The following is a 24,084-nucleotide window of genomic DNA, read 5'->3' as shown; positions in this document are numbered from 1 at the left end:
ACAGGGACATGTAAGGGGAAGGGGGATGCTGACTACTGGATGGTACCTGCACACTGGACAAAGCACCACTGTGCAGAGCCACAGAGCCCTCTGCACAGGCAGGAAGAGCCCAAGGGCAGGTGACAGCCCTGCTGCAGCCAGTGTGCCACCAAATGGTGACAGGGCCACTCCCACAACCACCCCCCTCTCCCTCCGTGAAGGACAAACACTGCACACTGGACAGGCGGGGCTCTGCTATTTATTGAGCTCTAGGTTTGCATGTACATCCATTTACAGTGCTTGGTTCAGTGACAGTGTGACAAGAGGACATGTATCACAGTCTTCCCCAGCTCAGACTTGGATGAGGGCTGGGCTCAGGAACTGATCCTACACATGCCTGGGCTTCTGTGATCATCCCAGCAAGGGAGCATCCTCAGGGAGACAGGACAGCTGAGCCCAGAGTGAGAAGCTGAAAATTCCAGAGGCTGCCAAGTCAGAAGCAGACTCATCCCAAACTCCCTCACATACGTGTCTAGGCTCAGCCTAAATGGGCTCAGAGAACAGGAGGCATGAGGACAGCTGGATGGCTCAATGCTCCAACAGTCACAATGCTGGGCTGCACCTCAAGTCCCCTTTAGAAGGAACTCCCCCCTCAGAGGTGAGATCCCCCTCTATCCCCCCAAACAAGCACCACATACTGCAAACAACTGTTCTCATTTTCCACTGGAGAAGCTGCCTCCTCTACATGCCCTGGCCTGTTCTCAGGCAGTGATTTTATGGAGCCTGCTTGCTCTCCTAAGCACTGTCCCTCTGACACATACACATTCCCATACACTTGTATGGCAGAGAGCAAATAGATGTCTGGCTCAGCTGTTAAAAGCCAGACAATTCCCTGCTGAGGAATAGTATCATCTGCTGAGAGAAGCCAGTGCTCCCAAAGACAACACAGGGATGGCATCAGTGTTGTGCCCAGTGGGTGGCCAAGGACACAGCTTTCAGTTTCCCATGCTCATAGCAGGTAAGATGAAACATTAACACAATTAATGCACATTAGCATGAAAAAAGCCTTGCCTAAAAATGGTAGTAAATGAGCATGACATCCACATTACTCACAGTAACCTACAAGGCTAAGAGCAGGACTAGGCACTTTAAAAAAAAAAAATCTGTTTTCTAGGGGGAGGAAAAAAAAAACCTGTGGATCTGGGATGTAAATAACTTGTCTACTTCAGTGCACCAAGTCAAGCCAGATCCTAATATCAAAACATCACTGCTGGGAGCTGAAAATGCATGAGCAGGGAACAGGCATGGAATGGGTGTTTTATGCTGTGTATTCCTGAGCTGGGAGCCTGACACAGCACTCTAAACAGGCTCTGCCAGATCTGGGCACTCTGAAGCACCGGCTCTGGAGCAGAGAGGTCTGCCTGTGCTCCACAGCTTCATCCCAGAGCTCCTCCTTAGGAAGCCCTCAGCAGACCACCGCTGTAGGTCGCTGATGAAGACAGGAGGGCGAGAAAGTGAAGTCACTGCTTCTCCAGATGCATTTTAACTGTGTGCTACACACAAAGGAAAAACTGGAGACTTCTTCATTTATGAAGGTCACCAGGCACCTGCAAACATGTGCAAGGCAGATGTTCCTGTGAGGAAGAGGAGGATTGTCGCAAAGCAGTCTCTAACTAGCTTTAAGGTGAGCGGGGAGGAGGAGTCAGCCTGTCCTCTGCCCCATGAAAACCAAATATCTAAAAATGTCCCTCTACCTTAGAAACAGCGGATGAGCTGGGGCTACTGGAAGCAGCATGACCCCAAGCAGAGCTGGTCTCCAGTAACAAAGTGCTCTGTTTGATCACCCATGTTCTTGTATACTGGCTCACACTGGACCCTGCAAGCCAACAGCCTTGGAGGCAGAGTTTCCCCTTTTCCAGTAATCTGATGTCTTGGTTGAAGTGACACCTTTTGACATCAGGAGACAGCAGTGAGCAAAGCCTGCTCCTTGGGGAAACTTTTATAATCCAAAGCCATTCCCAATGGGATGGCAGTGGATTTGACTTACATGACAGAAGGACACCTTAACCCAGGCTGATGGAAAAGAACAGCGCTCACCTGGGACCAGAGAGCTTTCCCCATAGAGCAGGTGAGCAATCTCTACCCAGAACAGTTTCACACAGCTGGGCTGGTTTTATTATTTCAGTTGTGAGCTCTCCCCAGCTCTGCTACAAAGGTTTCCAGTGCATTTTCCCTGAGGCTGTGGAGGGAATCTCCCATTGCCATGTCACAGGAATGGCTGCCCACTCCCCGTGACACCATAAAAAATTGCTTCCTCCTCAACATGCCAATCAGCTCTCCTCAGCCCAAGTTCTGTTTAAACACATTCCTTTGGGATCAAACACACAGCAGCAAGGCGTTCCCCTAGAAGAAACACAGTCCCTTCGGCGGCACCGGCCGCAGAGCTGGAGTGTCCCTGCCCGCCCGGCCCGCTCCGCCCGCGCTGCGGCAGCGGCCCCGCTTCACGAGATCGTCGAGAACTCCTTCAGCAGCAGCTCCTGGCTCAGTGTGTTGAAAGCAAGGTTCTTCCTCACGTTGATGCTGATGGAGCGGACCTGACAGAAACAAAAGGGGATGCTTTAGCCACGGGACTCCTCACGAGCCTGGTAGTTTTGACACTGCTGACCTCCACGCTCAGCACGGAGCTGTTTTGCATTTACAGCTCCACAGCAATTGCTGCAGCAAGCTCTCACTGAGACTCCAGCCTAGCAGGGAAATGCTGAGGTTCAGCTGTTTCTTGGAAAAACAGGAATGTCTGCAGTGACATCCCAGCAAGGTGAGTAAACTCCCAATGAGAAGGGGATGGGAGAAGATGCTCTGTGTTTCCTGCACTGGGGCAAAGAGATGGGGGAAGTGAGCACTCCCAGGCTGCAGCTTAAAGATCATATTTTATCAATGCCCACCAGAGTGCCAGTGAGCATTTCCCAGAGTAACGCAGTGCCATGGCCTCTGTCCTGCTCCAGAACCCACAGAGCCAAAGATACAGACTGAAGGAGAGGACAGAGGCCACGCCACTGTGCTGTAAACACAAATTATCACCCAGGCTGGCAGAAACCCCTGGGTTCAGAGCCAGCTGTGTGTATTCCGAGTGCTGTGCACGTGCAGCTGGCTCACTGGCTGTCTCTGAAGAAGAGACACCTTTATCCCTCAATGACACCCAGACTTCTGGTCACCCACAGAGCACAAAGAAGAGCTGGGAAGCCCTGCTGGCAGCAGCTTCCCTTCCCCCCTCGTGCCTGCAGACTCGTGAGCCAAATACGCAGGCCCCAGACTGGGCTCAGTCTCAGCTGCACTTGGCAACAAGAAAACAAAGTCAAACATCATCTGTGTCAGCGACTGTGCAGCAGTGACAGAAAGCAAAACTGACACAAGCTCATCCAAACAACAGGATTACAGATCCCAGAGACTTGGAGCCTGTGATAATAAGGTTGTTGCTGACCTGGTTAGTGTTTTGTACTTTATACAAGCACTGGAGGAAGAATTATATAGATGCATAATGAGGAATCCAATACCAGGGGCTGCAAGAGCAAATATATACACACTGCCGAGGGTCCCTTGCTACCCTGGTGAGGAAAGCACACTGAAAGGGCAGAAAGCTACCCAAAAGGCAGAATGTGTAAGAAAGGGAAGGAAATCAAAACTTGAAAGGTTAACAGGGAAAGCTGTGAAATGAACCCCAGTGAGCCCCATTTCATAAACCCTACCAACCCGAGATGCCAGCAAAGATGTCTACCCTAAAAGACAAAGTATTTAAGTTTTATGTCATCTGCAGAAACCACAAACTCTCCTTCATCAGGATGCTTGGCAGAGACCCCAAGCATCTTTGTTCCCTTGGAGCACCCCCTCAACTCTCTACTTTAGGTGTATTTTTACTTACTCCATCCTCAAATAGTTTTAGTTTTCAGTAGCACGGTTGTACCCTGTGTTAAACACCAGAACACTGCTTGGCACGGGTCTGTCCTGCTGCCAGGAGACAGGAGTCCCACTGACAGGATTTGGTCCCAGTCCTACCAAGTGCTCCAATGCCAGTGATCCAGCCAGTTCTTACAAGAAGGAAAGAACACCAGTAATGAGCTGTGGGGAGTTCTCTGCTCAGGGGAATATGACTGCCTGAAGAAAAGGGGCAGATGCTACAAGCAGTGTAAGCCAGTATCCTTATTCTGACTAAAACCATTTCTGTGGGTCCCAGCAACACAAAGTACAAGCAGTAATGAGCTCCTGGCCTCAGGAACTGCTGCCAGGACTCAGGCACCAGCAGTAGAAGATTCCCAGCTCGTATACACATCAAGGTCTCCAAGAAGGAGTCTCTGCAAGCCCAGAAAGTGAGGCTGGAGTGGCACAATGAGAACACAGGGCTTAGCAGAAATCGTAGCGATGGGGCAGAGCACAAGAAATTAATTAGCCTGATTAGTTTGCAAAGAGAAGGAGGAATAGAGCAAACACACTCCATTATGTAAAATGAGGTCAGAAAGAGAACAGTGAGTAATATTTATCTGGCTCCCCAGGGATGGGGCAAGAAATACACAGCCTAATTCAGACAAAGAAGATTTACACAGGAAAAGAGGAAATGCTTTTAAAACCTATGGGCTGTGAAGTGGTGGAGGAGCTCACCTGAAGCTACTGTGGAGCTAGTTTCATTTAAAGACAGCTTCAGGTTTCAAGAGAAGCTTTAGACACAAACTTTGGTCAAGAGCAGTCTAGATGAACGTAGATCTGCCTTAACACAAACTGGGGAGAAGAGTGAGCACGAAAACACGCAAGAGTGACTTTTACACAAATCTCTGCCCAGCATTTCTTCTGCTGTGAGAAATCAGTCAGCCTGAGCCAACCTGCTTAAAAGGTAAGAGTAGCTCAAATTAAAGTTAAATCAAGTTATCTCCAGGGCTCAGCACAGGGAGCCAGATCTCATCTCCCTTTTGGAGCTGGAAGACCAGACAGTTACACAGGGAGGTGTCAGTCTGCAACAAGGATGCATTTCGGAAGCCTCCTGTAGTCTACCTAAGCTGCTCCATAAGGAAACACCCCAGGATGCCTCCTAGCTTTTGGGCCAGTGGGCAGCCCAGGCCTGGCTGCCAGCCTGGAATTTACCAGATTCCTCCAGACTTACACAAAGGCTCCAGAACTGCAGAAATTAAGGTCAGAGCTTTAACATGAATTCTGCTAGGAAGTACATGCAGAGCACATGTCCTCTCTTGCTTCTGTATGGAGTACCCTGGAGAATTAGGGACAGAAGAGCTCTAAAATTGTTTTCTTACTATTAGTCCAAAAACGTTGAAAAAATGGAAAATACACAAAATACTGACATCATCTGTGGAAGAATGAGTAAATGAAAGAATGGATGAAGCAAGGGCATTAACCATGGGGAAAAACACGATTAAATTTTAGTTTTGTTTCATTAGAGCTGGAAATGTGCAAGGTTGTACCAACACTCCTATTTCACAGCAAGCTCATCAACTAAACCAATTCCTAATCAACAAGCAGCCCTTAAATTATTTGTACAATGGGAAGAACATTTACACTGACTACTACACTTAATTAAGAGTCAAATTAAGATAATTTCCCCAGTAGAAATCAATCCCTAATCAGACTATGTTGAGACTGATGAAACCTATCTAACTGCAAAGACAGTGCATGTTTTGGAAAGATGCTGAAATCTCTTTCCACACACTCCTCCAGCTGCAATGTGAGGGTCCAAAAGCTCACATCCAAACCATTCATTCTATCAAAGCAGCACAGACCTCAAATGACATCCCTGAGGCTTCAAAGGAAAAGAAATAAAGAGTGTTAGAAAACTTCCAAACTTCATTCCTTCAGCCCCTCAAAGGCAGCACAACATGCCAAAAACCCAGCTGATAAAACAATCTGCACATCACCTTCCACCACAATGTGGCCACAGTATTGCAGCCTTTGAAAACCTCTCTGTAAAGGGAATGGGAGAAGAAAGCAGATTTTTCTTTGGGATTAGCAAGAAAGAGCAGCACTGAGGCAAAGCAAGAGAAGTGAAGCAGTGAATTAGCAAAGCAGGTCAAAGGAGTGAGAACAAGATTTCTAAGCATAAAGGAGCCCCCAGAATGGCTTGGGGAAGCTTCTGCTCACCTACTTAATGGCAGCAAAGAGAGATAAAAAGGCAGCTGAAAAGGAAAATGTCTCCTCTGTGTCATTCCCCACCCAAGAAGGGTTTGCTTTGATGCAAACATTTGCAGACAGTGATAAGAAAACCTGTCAGAATCTGGAAAGAATTATTTGCAAGCAGATCCTGTCCAGGAAGACCTGATGGGACCAATGAATTCAGAAACTTGTAATACACCCTGATCCTGTGGTACAGCTCACAAAGAGATTTTCACCAACTTCCCTCTGCCTCCTCCATGAAATCCTGCAAACCTCAGAGGTTAAACCCAAAGTTTATTTGTGTTTTTTTGTTTAAACCAAACTGGGTAGAGGGGTATTATCCAGTATCAGACCAGCAACAGAAGCTGAAATAAATACTCAAAAGCTTCACAGAAAGAGAGCAAGTACCTGGTTTGAAGGGGCTATGGGAAGGACAGGGCAGATTAGGGCCTTTTTGATGAGTTGTTTGAACAATTAATAAAGCCATCAGTTACTGTGCACCTAGAGAAAAACAGAGCGAGGAGGCCGGGAGGCCAAGTGGATTTGCTGAAGACAAATCACAACGTATCAGGCTCACTTCCCGCTGTGTTGAGGGAACGGCTTAATGGAATGCAGGGGATTTTCTGTAGCTGTGAGTAAAGAACATTTAATAGGGTCCCAATTCTCAGGGCATCTAGAGATGTGGATTAAACTGATTCACAACTGGGTCAAATCAGCACATTTATACAGTAATTATTCAGGCTTTTATATGCTCTTGGGGAGAGGGTCCCAGGGGTACCTGGATGGGTAATTTTCACAAGGGAGTTGATGGGCTGGTTATGATAAACAGATTCTTAAATGATACAAAATTGAGGTTTTGAAAAAAATAGGAAATTGGTCTAGGAAGAAAATTGTTTTAGCTGAAGTGTTTCGTGGCTGTGATGATCATAGGACTGAGAGTATAATTTTAAATCAATTGGCATGATCGGCCTGAGCCTCTGCCAGGCCGAGTGGAAAGTGGGACATGCAGGAAGCAGAGCAGTTTTGTGGCCAAGGGGAAGGAGATGTTGGCTGAGGGTGGGAGCCCTTGGGACAGAGCAAATGACAACAGAAGCAGGAATGTGTCTTATTTCCAGGGTACAGTAACAGAAGAAGCCTGTGTCACAGGGAGGCTATGGCCAAATTTCTTTGCTGTGTTCCAGGAAAGCTGTGTCAAACAGCAGCCAGAGACAAAAACAGACACAAAAGAACAAGGAAAAATAGCATAGAAGCAATTGCAAGTGGTTTTGCCCATGTAATACCCAGTGTCAGGGCTGGAATGACCCCAAGGGAATTAAAAGCATGCTGTAAAAGGAAACAAAACCATTTCAGGTGCTTGTTCTGGAGCAGAGCTGACAGAAGGGTGCACAACAACATGCCCAAACTCATGGAGACTCGTGACAGAGTAGGCAGGCATCAATTACTCATCAATCAGCAGGGACAGAGCTGGGAGAAAGAATCAGTTCTCAGCCTGGTGGAGAAGGCTGCCAAAGTTAGAGATCCCTCCCTTTTGGTGAAGCTGTAATGATTCAAGAGTGAGGCTTCCCTCACACACCAATCACTACAAAAACACTGCCTCCATGCTCATGTGGCTGTTGGACAAGAAAAGTTCTCTCAGGGCTCTCTGGAAAAGGGTAAGCAAGCTGACTTGCTGAAGAATTATAACTACCAACCTCAATTATTATTTAGACTAATTTTTGTCTTTGCTCTATAATTTTTGTGGGTCTTCCTACCATCAATCTTTTCCTCTTGCAGATGGAGACATTTCTAGGGAATGCCTTCACTTTCTTTGCTTGGGAACCCTTTTTTCTGAGTGATGGAGAAAAGCAATGAGCAGGAAGGCATTTCACCAGTCCCAAACTTCATGGTCCCCTTAACAACAGCAAAAAGGCAAAGTTGCTCTGCATGATTAACCCCAGATGGGAGCAGTCAGCTCAGTCAGCTTCTTCCCATATAGATTTACCACTACAAAGCAGAGCAAATCCCCATGGGAAAAGGGACAGAGACCATCTGACCTAAGCAGCCTGCAGGTTCCTCTTCAGGCACACAGGGAGCTCTCAGATCTGTTAAGACAAGCAGTGTCTGTCCAGATCCTGCTCCTGCCCTGTCTTTGGGGGCAGTCCAGTGGAGTAATGGGACTGCTCAGCTACACCCCAAATACCACTGCCCAGGCCACACGCAAAGGCTCAGAGAGGGCTGTTGATTGCTCAGAGGCAAGGCAGCTCACCAGCTCTTTGAAGAAGGCAGCCTCCTTGTGCTGCTCCGAGTAGCGCTCGTACTGGTCCAGCCCGTCCTGCAGCTTCAGCGTCAGCGTGTCATAGTTGGACCGCACCACCTCCAGAACCTGCCAGAAACAGCCAAACACAGCACAGCAATCAGGACCCACATGCTCCTCAGCACAGAAACAGCCAAACACAGCACAGCAATCAGGACCCACATGCTCCTCAGCACAGAAACAGCCAAACACAGCACAGCAATCAGGACCCACATGCTCCTCAGCACAGAAACAGCCAAACACAGCACAGCAATCAGGACCCACACGCTCCTCAGCACAGGAGAGCAGGGCTGAGAGAGATCACAGCTCTGGCACCTGTTCTCATGACAGAGATGGCTTTAACAGCCAATATTTGGCTCATGATTAACAACATAGAGGTGGGTACAAAAGGCCTCCTAATGCCAAGGAACAGTCCTGAAATTTGCAGAATTTCTCCATTCATGAAAATGGTAGATGAAACCTATATGCATGGCAGCAGCTTTCTGTCATCAGAATTAGACATATTAATAAACCAAGCAGCTAATTACCACATGTGCACCCAGATACAACACAGAAGCACAATACAAACACAGATTTGCCCAGTCCCATGATCTTTCCAAGGTTAGTTTTGTCACCACACTTCCCTCCTGGCTCATGAATCACCATTCACAGCCTGCTAAATCACCAGCTTCTAGAGCTGCTCAGGTCAGCTTCCATACAGAGCGCTGCATGTCTCTCCTGATAGGAACAAGCTTCTGACAAGCACTAAGAGAAGACCAGCCTTGGTGTGGACTCTGCTTTTAGAAAGACACGAAGATATGAATCCAGGTCTTTCTGCCCCAGAGATACTTTACTGTCAGCCTCCATTGCAACCAAAGCAGTTCCAGCTTTTATTACTGCCCCACTCTGCTCCCAGCATTGGGCTATACTTGCAAACTCCTAGTTACACATCTCTGTTCTATTGAACTATTAATTTTCCTAACTAGGGAACAGCAAGAGGGACTCCCACAATGATTTTTAGCTTTAAAGCATTGCATGGACTAACATATTCCTCAAAGCACTTGTGAGATGGTCAGTGACAACAATCTTCCTACAGGGAACCATGGAAATCAACACTCCTGGGCAAACATATGCCTGAAATGATTCTCCTAAACACATGAACTTCATTCTTAGGCTGCTGCCATTTACTCTGAGAGCTAAACAGAATATGAACATCTGAGATTTGCACTACAGTAACCCCAGCTCATGACAAGCTTCAGTCAGGAAGACACATGGTAAAAGGTGCAAAGGCAGAGGACCCTGCTCCAAGGCATCACAACTCAGAAAAGATCCTAAGAAGAGCATTGCAGAGGATTGAAGACAACAGTGACCAGAACAACAAGGAGCCCTTGCACTTCTCCCCTTGTACTCCCAGCAGTGTAAGCACTACTGTCAACTGCCCCTTTAGGCAGATGGCAGCTCCTGCCCTTTACAGGACTTTGAACATTGTCCTTACATCTTTGATTCTAAGAAATCAGAAGTTGCTTAGGGTTCCTTCAAAAGCTTATTTCCCCCAAACTCTGCATTTGGCTGTGGTGCACACAGATACTCATGCAAGGGCCTGAGATGGCAGAAGCTACAGGGAATCAACCAAATGAGGACTGGGGGCAAAAAAGAGGCTCCAGAAGTGGTTCCCAGGTGAGATGGTCACACAGTCTCTGCAGCTCAACCGTCCTCCAGGACCGCAGACACAAGCTAGGGATAGGAGTAAGAATTTGGACTTGAAGGTCTCAGAGCCCTTTTCCAACTGCATTGATTCTGATTCTGCAATGTTATTTAAAACAGCTTGCCAGTGTTGCAAAGGCTCGCAGCCTCCTCTCAGGTACTCATTTCCTAATGCTGTTTTGTTTGTCAGCTCCACTGGCAGAAAGAATCCCCTGCAATGACATCCATCTCCAAATTCAGCCTGCCCTTCTTGCTCCTGTGTGCAGAAGCTACAAGAAGTATTGCAGAGCCAAGAGCAATGATGAAAGAAAGCCACCTGGGCACAGGAATAACTATCCACTAGGGACACAGTGTAATAGCATAATGCACCTTCTGCTGAGCACTAAAGGATCTGGCAGCTTGCTCCTGTCAATCAGAGGAAGCCAAATTGACCAAGATTAGTAAGCTGCAGAGAAAGAACCTGGTTTGAAAGGTGAGGAGTTGAACAGGTTTCTGCAGCAGTAATTCAAGAGCAAAGGTATTTTATTCAGGGCTACCTGACTCCCCAGGAGCCTTCCCTTCAGTCTCCCTGTATTCCCAGACACACAGGTGTGCACAGTGCCACACAGTTGTGATCATTCAGTGGATGCATGTATTTCTTTAGGAACAATCAGGATTCCTCCTTGCTAGCTCTGAGCAGAGATCTCTTCAGATACTCAAGAGAGGCATCCTCAAGCCACGATGAAGAAAAGTAAAATCTGAGAGCAATAGTGAGCTCTGTAACCAAAACCCTTTAAATCTGTCCGCTTGCATCACCTTTGAAAGGCAGCTAAGAACTCAGTTTGATACTTTAGGATGAGGACAGGGAAGGAAAGAGGCCCCCCAAGTCTCTACTCTGTTACTTATTGTAATCTCTGCAGTGAGCTTGAGATCAGCTTATCCCTTCAGCTATGTATTTCATTGGCTTCCACTCCTTATCTCCTTTAATTATGAAATAGCACTTAAAAAGAAAGGGTAAGTTAAAAATAAACAGCTTCTCCCCACTGCCTGATAATTTCCCTTTCTTGCCTGCTACTGAGAAAAAATGCTACGTGGGATCTGAGATAAACCCACTCACAGATCATTTCAACTTCATACCTTGAAATGGATAGAAGCTATTACTGAGATTAGGACCTGCCATCCTTGAGATGATTTCATCTGCTCTTTAAGATGCAGCTGCTAGACAGAGGACAGGTCAAAGAGCAGCAGAAGGTATTAAGAATACCTAACAGGAAGGTTTAAAAGGCATCAACTTCCTACACAGATGACAAAAAAATTCACATCCTTTGTGTAACAGAAGACTGTATGTTAGCATCCTTTGCCCTTCTTACACATTGCTTTGACTTTTGCTCAGGAAAACTACTGCAGGAAGAACAGCCTTTTCCCTTAAACACACAAGATCTTTATCTACACCTTTCTGTCAGATACAAAGGAACTAGAGCAATTTAATTTTGGGATTAAAGCATTTCTCCTTCAAAGTCTTGTTCAACCCATTCTTCTTGGTAGTCTTGTGTCTAGAAAACATGAATTCCATGATGGTCAAGTATGAGAAGGGAATGGATTTTTAGCTGCTCTTCCAAACAGATTTTAAATAGTCATTCAGATTTTTTATAACCTCACGAGAAGCTGGAAAAACACCAGTTTTAGTGTCAGGCAAGGACAGATGAAATCAGACTGTAGATGATCTTCAAGGAGCTTGATGTGATGCCCCCATGACTGCAAGGATAAACATGCAGGGGAAGGTTTTTTATTTTTTTTTTAAATGGTTTACTGGATCTTTACAGTGAAAAAAAACCCCAACAAACAAACCCTAATGGAGTCACAATCTAAAAGTCTTTTTGTAGGTTACCTTAGGGGGATCAGAGTCTTAAAAAAGCAGTATGACGGAAGCAAGCAACTCAGACAGGGTCAATACAGGAGGAGGGAAGGCTGCTGAATTCCCTTCCTGCAGTTACCTGTATCAGCCCAGAGGCTACATTCGCTCATTTTTTCCACTGCAACAAACCAGAACTCAGTGGAGCTGCACCACTGTAATTTAAAGATAATCTGCCATCAAATTAACCCCCTGTCACCCCTCACTCACTGACTGATTTCTAGAAGTTCCAGAGAAATGCTGGAGATTCAGGTGCCTGCACATGTCCCCAAACCAACTTTTCAGAAGCTGCTCTGAACAGCAAGTGCTTTCTCTGGCATTTGGATCTCAGCTTCCTCCTGCAGCTACAACTGCCCATGCCCCATAAAACTCTCCTTCCCCAGTCACACCAACAGCTTGTGAGTAGGGGCATCCCCTTAGGAACATGGCAGGAGGGAACACAGCTTCCAAAGGAGGACTGATGTGGGGCTCAGCTCTCTGCAGCATCCCACCCATGCCATGCCAGGTCACTGCACCCAGAGAACAGGATTATTTCCCAGTTTGTGGCTCCTTACTTTGCTCCATCCACCAGCTCACCACTACCTTACAAACTGGATGGACAATCTTGGTTGGTTGGGTCAGTGGCCTCCTCTCACAGGAGCTCTGAAACCATTTCCCCCAGAAGCAGTTGCTCCTCCCCTGAAATTTTCAGCATTCAAAACACACACCATCATTTTGCTGTACTAGTCCCTCCACACTGATTTTTCCCTTACTGCACCAGAGCCGTTTCCTCTGACTGATCCTCAACAAGAGGCAACGTACTGCACTCCCCCAGGAGAGACCAGCCCTCCTGGAAGATCCTGTCCTGGGGAAACACAGGGATTACAGCAGTCTCCTACCCCCACTGTGCCCAGGAGAACACTGCTGCTGTTAGCAGCAATGCCAGAGGGAGCTGCACCAGCAGTAAAACCTAATGGGCAACATGCAGCTCTAAGGCCCATCTATCTAGCAGATATCATTTGCTTCATTGCTTAGTAACTTTTTAACCTGCAGAATCTTTCATCATCTGCATCTGCAGTCTCTGCCTTACTGGAACATAAAATTAGAGAGCACCAGCAATTCACAGCACCCAGCAAAGGACCTGGTGGTGGGTAGGTCCCAGGAAACACGCACAGGTAACGACAGAAAAATAAAAGGAAAAACAGGAGAACAAATCAAGGTCTCTACACTGTCTTTTTAATTAGCACAGGAAAGCACAAGAATGCAATCAGTCAGCATCACTAGTACCTCACTAAAGCTTCTCCATGCCCATAAGACAGTCCTTAACTACCACGACACAGGAGAGGTTGGAACAGCACTGATTGAATGATCTCACATCAAGCAAAAGGCAAAATACCCTATCAATGCCCAGATTAAAAAGCACTTGCCCCCTCACCAACTCCCTGTTCTCAGGGATGGGGGAGGCTCTCCAGGTCAGGACTAGCAAAGGACACAGGACAGAAAAGCCAGAGGCTGTGTCCCATCTGTTCCATGCCAGAGGATGGAGCAGCCAGTCTGTGGGGCAGGTAATGCCAACCTCTCATCAGCACTACTGCACAAGAGGGCAGAAGGACCCAGGGCAGCCAGACATGCCTTCTGTCCACCCTGCAGAGGTGGTGGAGTCACTGCCTGTGACCACACCCAGAGGGAGTTCTGGCAGTCCCACCTCCCAAACCTAGTCAAAGTGCAAAACACCACAAGCAAACTCAGCAGTCTGTCCCCTCAGCTCAGAGGGTGGAGGCTGTAGGAAGAGACTCTAGAGTTCTCCTATGCCAGTAGAAATGTGCATTTTACATTGCAGTCCTCAAATGGGCTTGTTTATTCCAGGTTTAGTACAAATCTTCCCCTTTTTCTCCCTCCTTAATCTCTACAACAACTCAGAGTCCCCGAGTGTTTCTGTTCATGAATTCAACTGAATTGCAACATTTCTCATTGTAATGAAAAGGCTGCTGACACCTGGACTACAAAGAGGCTATTGCCTCTCCATAATAAAGTGCTGGATAATTGACATCAATTTTAGAGTAGTAACTTCTAATTAATATAGAAAACTATTTTTTTCCAAGTGCCATCACACTTCTCACAGAGCAACTTTAAAGTTGCTGATGCAGGCTGGAGTCTTTGTTGAAATTAATCCCCAGAAGCACCACAGAGAAAGAACATAACTAAATAATTAGAAGTTAAATAAAAACACACACACAGCTGCCACATTTCCCAACAGACTCTGCCCAAACCCCAGCTGCACTCATCTCCTTCTCCCTTTCCTCTTTCTCTGTCTGCAGGAGCCAAGTTCAGAGAGGGGCTCCACTAAGGCTGCCAATGCTACACACACATGCTGGAAGCAGCTGCCATTCATGCTGGCTTCCAGGAAAGCACCCATCCAGGACTAGCAGCACACAGAGATTTTGTCTGACCCAGCACTACCTTAGCTTTGCAGCTATCCTGGAGCTAAATGCAGTGCTGATGCCTTAGCACCACTCCTCACCCCCACACTGATCAAGCCATGACTATTATTTCCATGCTCATGAATGCTAAGACGAGGAGGAGGAGGATGTTGCTATGATAGTTTCACAACTCAGATTCCCAAGACATGCTACGTGTACAGCACATATCTGTGGATCCAGAGGAGTGGGTCTGATGGGAAAGACAAAGATGTGGGCTGCAGATTCAAGGGTAACCATGCCACATATGTGTAAGACTCACAGCACACTGCCAATCCTGCTTTGGTGTCCCAGATCTGCTGCATCCAGCAGCTGCAGCTTGTACTACATGCAGTGAAGGACCCATGGCCCTCTTGTGCTGAGAGCATGAGCCTGTAAGACAGCCCCCACCAGCTCACATATCTGTCATTCCCAGAGTAGAAGGCATCATCTTTTCTGCCCTGAGTACAGGAAAAATTGCTGACAAGAAGGATATTTTTCTAATAGTGAAAAGTTCAGCCAAAAATATTAACTAAAAGCAAACAAGGGCAAATTTCTCCTCTGAGGTATGAAACAGGACGCCATTGAGGTGGGATGCACCAATACTGCTGAGCAGTAAGGCTCTAAGAGCTCACTGGGGAGAAGAACAACCTGCAGAGAGGGGTGCAGCTGCCATCAGCTCCAGGGTAACAACAAGACATGACTACATGCTCCAGTTCTGCTGTGGAGAACCCAAAGCTGATGGAACTCATGGGAGTCTTGATCAGTGTCTGGAGTTGGACACATGCACAAAGTTGAGCACATAGCAAAGATGAGTGAGCCAGGAAATAGGAGAGGAGGAGCCTCACCCTGCTCTCCACTGCTAGGGCTGGTGCAGGGACCCCTGCACACAGCTCCCACCAGGTTTACTCTGGCAAGCACAGACTGAAAAGTGTCAATCTCCCTCTGCTCAGCTCACTGAGCATTAGCAGGACACTGCTTCCTGGAGTTTGGAAGTGAACTGTCCCTGCCCACTAGTTGGCCCTTTATCCCTGCCAGTCACTTCTTGCAGGTCTTGCTGTTTTCAGTGAACTGCTCTATGCCCAGCCAAACATAACTCTTAACTTTCTGCGTCCCAAATCCTTCCCGAGGACTGCTCTTATACATCTGCACTTGAGTGGTATCAAAATCCAGGCCTCATCACTTCTCTACACAAGGAAAAGGTTTTGATTGCACTTAAAAGATTATCATGATTATTATTTTACTTAGCAACATCAAGGAGGGACATTTCACACCCCCTTTTCTCACCTCAGCATAGAGCCGGTCTGTCAGGCTCAGATGATATATAGTAGCTCAGATGTTTGTTCAATGATCTCACAGGGATCTGTGATCTTTAAAGGGACAAGCCTACAAAGGCAACACTTTCCATCCATGGAGGCTGAGGGTTTGGTTACAGTCTTTTTCTTCTGCCCACAGGTGCCTCTTCTAAAGATAAATAATTTATAAGCTCACTCAGAAAATTACTGTTGTTCTCTGAACTCTGCTAGCAGAATTGGCATCCTATTTTAGGACAAGAGTTATCTGCTTCAGAAATGTTTTAAACCCACAATCCATTAGAAGCCTTAGGTGTTCAACTTTATTTAATGGTAAAAAACACACTGATCCAACCAATCTGGAAATCACTCAGCTTTCAGAAATGTCTCAAAGCCAAAACTGTTACCCAGCTCCACCAAGAAGCAACTGTAAATGTATGAAACAGTGCCCATTCCAAGCTCCCGTGGGACAGGCATTGCCAACAACCAACAGCTACCTGAAGAAGCAGTAAGGCTGCAAACAAGGACAAAGTAACAAGGAGACCTATGGTCTCCATGTGCACAGCTTGCAGGGCACTTCATTTCTAAGAGATATAGACAAGCAGAACAGATTAATGTGGTGATAACCCTGGACATTCCTGCAGCCATCACTAGGACTAGGCAGTGCTGTGCTACAATAAACACCTTCTGAGCTCCAGCTGCCAGGTAGCTGAAAGCCTGCCCACCTCAACAGAAAGCCCATGCCAGGAAAGCTTTGGCTGTGGAGTAATTTCAAGAACTCACATCTATACATACACACGACAACTCCCACACGTGTTAAATGCACTTTGCTCAACCCATTCAGGTTTGGAGCACATGGAGCAAAGTTGCATGTAGCCTCACACTGGTTTTTCTCAAGCCCAATCCACCTTTCCCAGTTTCAGAGCTGGTCAGTGGGATTACACTAATCTGCATATGCCACTTGCTACAAACAGCCTGGTATTCTCTGTGGGACACTGGGTGCTCTTTCCCAGACTGCAGGGAGAGGCTCTCCAGGGAAAACAAAGGAGGTAACTGTGCCATTCAAGGAAGGAAAACAGGTTCAGTGGGCTTCTGCCAAGGGAACAAACATCCATATACTGCGTAACGCTGGCACTTTCAAAACCCAAGCAGATGAAAAGAAGTCAAAGATCCTGAAACAAATTACCTTTAAAATTATCACTTAATAAAATAAGCAGTCTTCAGAGCAGACATTTAGATCTGGAAGGGGAGATACTCCAGAAGCAAAATGAGGCCCACTAAGCTCGCCTGTTTTTACAAATTTTGTTGAGGAAGGCAGGCAGCGTTAAGAAAGGCCAGGATGATGCAGGAGCATAAAACCCTGAGATAGATAGATTTGCTATTTTGGAGTTACAGCCCATTTTGGAGTTGTGAACCCTTATCTCCAGCTGGTGGCATTTATGAAAACATTTCTCACTGCTAGGTACATAAGAGCACTTGCAATTCTGCCAAGGCTCGAAATGCACTGCAGATAGCAGTGGACTGGACCGTTAATTTTTTTATTTCCCCTTTGTGCTTACAATTAACTTAAGTGCTGAAATGTGATGGGCTATTCCAGGAGAAGCTTTTTATCTACCAGCTGCATTCTCACAGAGCAGTAAATCAACTGCTGTCACCAAAACATCACACAAGAGGACAAGAGCATCCTTATGCTCACTGTTATTATTCATGTTACCCGTTCAGCCTAAGTGGCTAACCAGCATTCAGCAAATGAATGCTGTGATTTGTGTGCAACCTTTGGTGCAATTCTCTATCTACAGAAGACCTTGTCCTCCTGAACACCGAGGAGAAAAATAGTCAGCAGCAGCTCTTCAGCACCATTTAACTGACCAAAGCAAGACCAGTAACCTTGGTCCCCAAAACAAGATAAAAGAGTTTTAAGTTGGGAACTGCTTCTCCAGCTGAACTGAGAAGCCAAGACGTGCAAAGTTTTTACAGAAATTAAAGGCAGATAGAAGAACCTTAAAAATGGTAGCTGAAGATTTTAAGAAAGATTTTATTTCAAACTTTTTCTAGTAGCCAGAAAATATCCTGGCAAATGCTGGAATTCAAATACAAAGCTTTCAGCCCAGATTGCCTTGATGAAATGACAAGAGGATACCTGATGTACACCAGAGGAAATTCATTCCCAGCAAAGAAATTCAAATTTGCCCAGAAGACTGTTAGCTCAGGAATAAGGCTGTCTAGAGAATAGATTAAGGCAGGATATGCAACAAACCCTTTTCTGTTCAATCAAACCCAGACAGAAGTAAGTGAACTGCTCCAGTTTGAGAAACCAAAACCTAATTGTGCCCAAGGAAAAAGCAGTGGGGAGGCTTATTCTGGTTATGGTCTAATCAAACACCTGCAGTCACATGAGGCTTCTGGAACTGACACCTGCTCAGGTTCACAGAAATCAGCAGAGGATCCAAGAGAGCTTGTGCCCCTCACACAGCCACCACAGACTTCTCTGGGATAAAATGATTGCAGACTAACATAGAGATAAAACCAAATCAAAACTCACCAGGACTCTGACTGGAAGATCAAGACAAGTGAAAGGAGAACACAGATACTCCAAAAAGCTAGGGAGCTTGGCATGCATTTTTATTTTCTTTTTGATCTTTTACAGCAACTAGCAAGCCAATGGCCTTTATGAATGTACAGTCCTAGGTCTAATGCTTGCTGAGAAAAAGGGGATGCTAATCTAGCTCATGACTTTTTTTTTTAATGATCAGAAATCTTTTTAAACTTGGTTTGCACAGCATGAACAAATTTAATTAAAGGAAGCAGCAAAACTAAATACCAATGTGCCAAAAAAACTGGCCACAAACCAAGTGGATGCTTGTATTTAAAGTAAGTCAAATCAACATAGGACATGCTGGAGAAAACCAGCTAGGACTGGAGAAGGAAGGCATATGTTTGCAGGGGCAGACATTAGGAAGATCAGTTCCCTAGCTCCTATTTACATTTCAGCAGTTAGTGGAAGTGATAAAAGGCAGTCATTCAGTGGCCTGAGGAGATGCAATGAAGCCAAGAAAGAGGAAACACTAAGCTCACCTGCCTGACTACATGTGGAAAATGAACTGAAGTCTGTTCTCAAGGAAAGTAAAAATTTTTGAATACAAGCAAGAACTCTGGATAGTTAAGAAACCCATTGAGCAAACAGCTGTTTGATTATTTGCACTATTTTCCAGTTCTTCAATATGTTTGATGAACTAAGGGCACTACAATCAATACACAAGATTTAAAACATGAGTTATCACAGACTTACACAGTGACAACAACACAGTTTTCCCCCTTTATTTTTGTGTTCTCTCTAATAATTTCTAATTCTCTATTTGTCTTTATGACTACTGTTGTCTTGAGCCAACATTCCCAGGCTTATCACAGGAGTTCTTTCCTGCATAACAATATGTAAAATTACAGTTGAATGATTTTGAGAAACTTACAAATTCAGTCTGCAAAAATGCCTTCTAAAGATAGAGCCCAAAAGAAATATAAGATCTGTACTCAACTGGTTAGCTACAAATAGCTAGAAAGACTGTAGTAGCAGTATGCTAAGGTAGCAAGCTAATAAGAAAAGGTGGGCAGTGCTTGGAAATTTGTGTGACTCAACCCACATAGAAGTTCTAGTTCTTAAGGCTTTTACAAATCTGGAGTTGGAACAGACAGCTATAAGCTGCTGTATGATCCTTATCCTACAGAAAATCCTGTAGTGAAAACTTCAGCTGCAAAATGTCTGCTTTAAGGCAGCAGTCCCAAAAGTGGTATAAGTCAATCTAAGTGCAGGTCATCTAGCCTGCAATCCAGAGTCTGGAGTTCTTCCTTCAAAGGCATTCACTGCAGAAATAAGACATTCTACTGATCAAGTCAGAGCTCTCTCTGTTCTAAATACAAGTACCAAGGATGTTGGGGACCAGGCAGTACTGACATTAGGAGGGACTGAGAAGGTAAAGGGGGAGTAGAGATGACTAAAATACTGAGAATGCTGCTGTGCAAATCAGGTTTCTAAGAATTACAGCAGTTATGGAACTCCTACCAAGACAAAAGAATCAAATCAAATCTGTCCCGACTAAGTGACTCCTCACAAACCCCAGACACACTCTGGGATCTCAGACTAATCTGCATTGCAGAGGAAAAGGAATGGACAAAGTCTGTGATAAGGGCAAAAGTAAGGAAACCAAATAATTTCTGATATGCTGAAGGAGTGAAGCTTGTTAACATTTTAATTTGTTGAATTATTCCCTTTTGTGCTGTTGGAATGTGTCGTTCTTCTGCAACTCCATCTAGGCAATGACCAGAACTGAAACAGAACAAGGCCATTAATGCCTGGAAGAATCCATAGCCAACACAGAAAACGTTTTCTGCCTGCAAAACCAGAACTGCTTAAACCTGACTGTTAAGTTAATTTAAAAGGAACATTTAAACAGCTATTGGGACAAATGGAAATGCAGAGGCTACTATCCAAGACAATCAAAGGGCAGGGCTGATAGGATGCTGAACGCTGTAGGCTGAGACACTTCTTGACTGAAATGGAGATGTGCTGGAAAGCTGGCCAGCAGACAGCCAGCAAGGTGAAGCTGAGTGGCAGCAGAGACTTGGGCATGGATGGACCACACACAGAAAACAGCTCAGATGTTTCTGAGAAATTAAACTGTCTGCTGCTTATTACTGTCCTTCTCAGAGGAATACATCCATGTGCAGACTCTGGAATAAACAGAGGCACCAAAGGTTGCTGACACTCGTTTGTTTCTAGTCCTTTCTCCTTATACATGACAGAAACTATCAGAGCCCAAGATAATAGCTGTGCCTCTGAAGAAGTAGTCCTGGCATGGTTAAATGGCATCTTGCAATCAAAACATACTTGGAGAACAAAAAGGCCTTGTATGCCTTGGAACATAATGTTTACCCCATAAACATTTCTTCCACTTATGTCCTTAAAATATCAGACCTACCACTCCTTCAGCACCAGCACTCCCATGATTCATGTGTTCCCAGCAAGAACCCCAAACACGACAGGAGACAAATCTCTTCAAATGAGTAGCTGAGAAAGACTGAAAAGAGGCATCTTACCTCTATGACAGTGAGCCTGTATCTCCACAGACATTCAGATGCTGGATGGGCAGGAAGGACACGGCACAAAGGTGAGGTTTATTGCTGACAGGCCAGATAAAATTACAGTGTTGGCTGTGTACCCACCACTGACAATCAAGGAAAGGGTGACTTGTGCTGGCACCTGTTCTCTCCAAAGGATGAGGAGATGAAAAGAACACAACCTGTGCTTCCTTTCCAAAGCACCTTTAGCTGTTGACTCCTCAAGTTAAGCTGATCAGCAAGTTGAGCAGCAAGCTGGAGAACTACTTGTCCACAACGCCTGCCCTCTGAATCAAGGGCATGCACCCACTGGTGTCACAGCTCTAAACAGAACCTGCTGGATACAGAGGTGGGATATACTGAAGACTTAGGTAAAGACAATGCCACTATCCTGGGGATATGAAGCTGATCACCAATGCTTCTGCTTTCTCTATATATTTCTCTTTTGCCATATTCCATGGATCAGTACCTGCAGGATCTGTGATGGAAATACCATCTCCACTGTAATTTCTGCAGTGCTTGGAGGACACCATTGTTCTACAGCCTAAAAATCCCTGTGTGAGGATTTAATGCTCCCAAGTGCCTCTTGGACATCAAACATTTTGAAAAGTATTAGCTCTGATGGGTTTTTGAATAAGGCTCAGGGAAGCCACTTCCTCAGTATTTCATATGAGGAAAAGGTAGCTCTGATCTGGTAGATTAAAAATTACTGAGAAGGAAGAAGAGGAGGAGAAAGAGAAACAAAGTCCACACAGCCCACATCACCTGTAAGCAAGGAAATGAGATTGGATTTACTGTGTGATCCTGAGGTGCATTCAATTTCAGCCTGAATTTCCACTGCATAAATTCAACCTGGCTAAGCAATGTCCCCATTAGAGGCTGTCCAAAGCAACCTAAGATTACTCTCAAGTGATCTTTGAAGCTGAAGGTTCAAAGCCCTTGGTGAGGTGGGGTTTTTTAGCATATTTTTGCATGAGCATCCCATAAACCCATGTCTTCCCAGGAGTTTGAAGAAGACAACATAAAGAAAGCAATTAGATACAGTGAATACACAACTCCTTATTGTTGCCAATTAATCAATTTATTTATTTAGTTCACTGGTTTAATTTCCTCTTCCTACACCACAGAGAACAACTCTGGGTCTGTTTTCTGTGAGTCAAAGGGATTAGGTGACAAGCTGAAGTCACTCACTAAAAGGACTTGAGGGCTTCAGTTCAGGGATTAATAACTCAGCAGCTTTTTCTCCAGATTTTAAAACCTTTAATTTGTACTGCATCAGCTGGTAGTTTTATTTGCACAACTATTTTTGTTTAAATGGGACTCAAACCCTGCTCTTCCCAAAATGCTGCTGCATTGCCCTCTTGATATTATTCTCAGATCCAAATTTTTGACTATATGTAAAGAGGATTTCATGCTTGCTTAGCAAATTTCTTAAGAAACTGCACCCTATACTAATACACAAGTTCAAGTTCTTTTCCTGAACAACCAGACATAACAGCTGAGCAGTCTCCTCAGGCATTCAACACCACTAGAAGGCCTGGGTGGAAGCTTTGGACCAGGTCTCTCTGTGTCTTCAACTCAGTCTCACATTTCAAAGAAGCTCTACAAAATGTTTGTCTGCATTTGATCACATAGTAACACATCTTTAAGGGTAAAGCAGAGGGATCCATTCTCGCCCTCAGCTAACACAGAATAAATTGGTACCACACTTATCTTGCTAAGAAAGCCAGTGGCAGAAGCTAAAGGGGGTCACATTTTTAATTACCCTGCAGAGACTCTGATCTTACAGTTCTAAGTATCATTTGCTAAAGGGAGCTTCAGTGAAACAGTGCTATAATTTAACCGCAACACTTCTACATCTTAGACTTTATAAATACAACACAGAAGTCTGCAGGTTGAAAAATTCAGGTATTTTAAAGGTCTGGGGTTTCTTGGAACCTGAACTGGCCTGACTCAGCAAAGACTGAGTTTCTTCCATATGCCTTTTTAAGGCCCAACTTGTGACTGTGCCTAGAGCTTTTATATGGTGTATTTTCACCAACTGCAATAAGTAGAGCTGTTCACTTTGTTTACTGCTTCTAGACAACAACTGCCATCTACAATCAACTCAGAGAGGCCAGCAGGGCAGGGCTGGCAGCAGCCACAAGATGCAGCACAGCAACAAATGATGGTTGTGCATTAGGAAAGGTCCCATCATTTTTCCTTCTCAACTCTCTAAAATATGTGAAAGGCACTAATTAACAGCCTACCCAAGGCACACAAAGGCTACAAAGAAAGATATCCCTAGTGTCCTGTTAAGGCCCAATGCTAAGATGACTACCAGGGCTTTAGGAACCAACTGAACTCTCCCAAGTCACAAGTCTCCAAAACTGCTACCAGAAAGAATCCAAACATCACAAGAACTGCAGAACCGAGAATAGCAAAAAAGAAATAAAGTGACCTACTTTCTATTCTGTTATCACATGTTGAAAGAGACCGAATCATAAAATGCCAGAAAGGCACATGCAAAGGAATCCTCTCAAATGCGTGCACTGTCAGCAGTGTGACAGCACTCAGCCACCCACAGAAAAAACAAGGGCAGGGAAAAAACTCCAGTCAAATACTGTGCCAGAACAACAATTCAGTACCCAGAGAGAAGGGAACATACAGTAGGAGCTACAGAGAGCACAAGAAGCCTGAGATCTGAAATGCCACCTGCCCTTATCCCAGCAGGCTCATCAGAGCCTCTGGCAGGGAGGGACACTGAGCATCAGAACGATCCCATCGCCCTTCCCAAGAGAAAGTGACAGAGGACAGCTGTCTTCAACATTTTGTGGCCATTTCTCCAGCATCTGTTCTTGACTCAGTCACAAGTGGCAGGACAGAAGAATGTGCAGCAGCCTGTAAACACCCAGGTACAACTGTGTAAGGTGACTGCAGAGGGTTGACAGCCCAGAGTCTGGATTAACCTTTTCAATAACAACACTGTTAAGAGCTGCAAAGTAAGGGGCTCAGGAGAGTGTAAGCAGGTGATTTTCACTCTCCATTCCCCAGGTTTCTACAGATTATTCCATAAAAATAAAAACCACTTATTCCCCAGATTTAACTTAACAGATTTTTGCATCATTCTTTCCTAAAACAAAGACTGGGATCAAGCCAACCGGCCATTTTCCTTCAAGCATCTTAACCTGACCTTTTCCAAACTAGTCACATAAAAAGGTCTCCATGACATACCTAAGCTGAAGTCATGCTCAGTTATGATCTCATGTATGA

At 45.2% G+C, this 24,084-nt stretch overlaps 1 protein-coding gene across 2 annotated transcripts in view; it reads right to left on the bottom strand.

Moving 5' to 3' along the window:
- Window positions 1-222: 222 nt before the first annotated feature.
- ARMH3 (armadillo like helical domain containing 3) overlaps window positions 223-24,084 on the bottom strand; it is a 123,760-nt gene continuing 99,898 nt past the window's right edge. For both annotated transcript variants that reach the window (XM_039708993.1, XM_039708994.1), the window contains exons 25-26: window positions 8,372-8,488; window positions 223-2,573 (exon numbers count right to left, since the gene is read on the bottom strand). In XM_039708993.1, the coding sequence (XP_039564927.1) occupies window positions 2,481-2,573; window positions 8,372-8,488 (210 nt within the window). In that variant the 3' untranslated portion in view covers window positions 223-2,480. The remainder of the gene's footprint in view (window positions 2,574-8,371; window positions 8,489-24,084) is intronic.

Source organism: Passer montanus, unplaced genomic scaffold, assembly GCF_014805655.1.
Source record: "Passer montanus isolate IOZ18808 unplaced genomic scaffold, ASM1480565v1 scaffold21, whole genome shotgun sequence".
NCBI classification, from domain to species: domain Eukaryota; kingdom Metazoa; phylum Chordata; class Aves; order Passeriformes; family Passeridae; genus Passer; species Passer montanus.
Note: the sequence above shows the minus strand (reverse complement) of the source record. Positions and strands in the feature narration are given on the sequence as shown.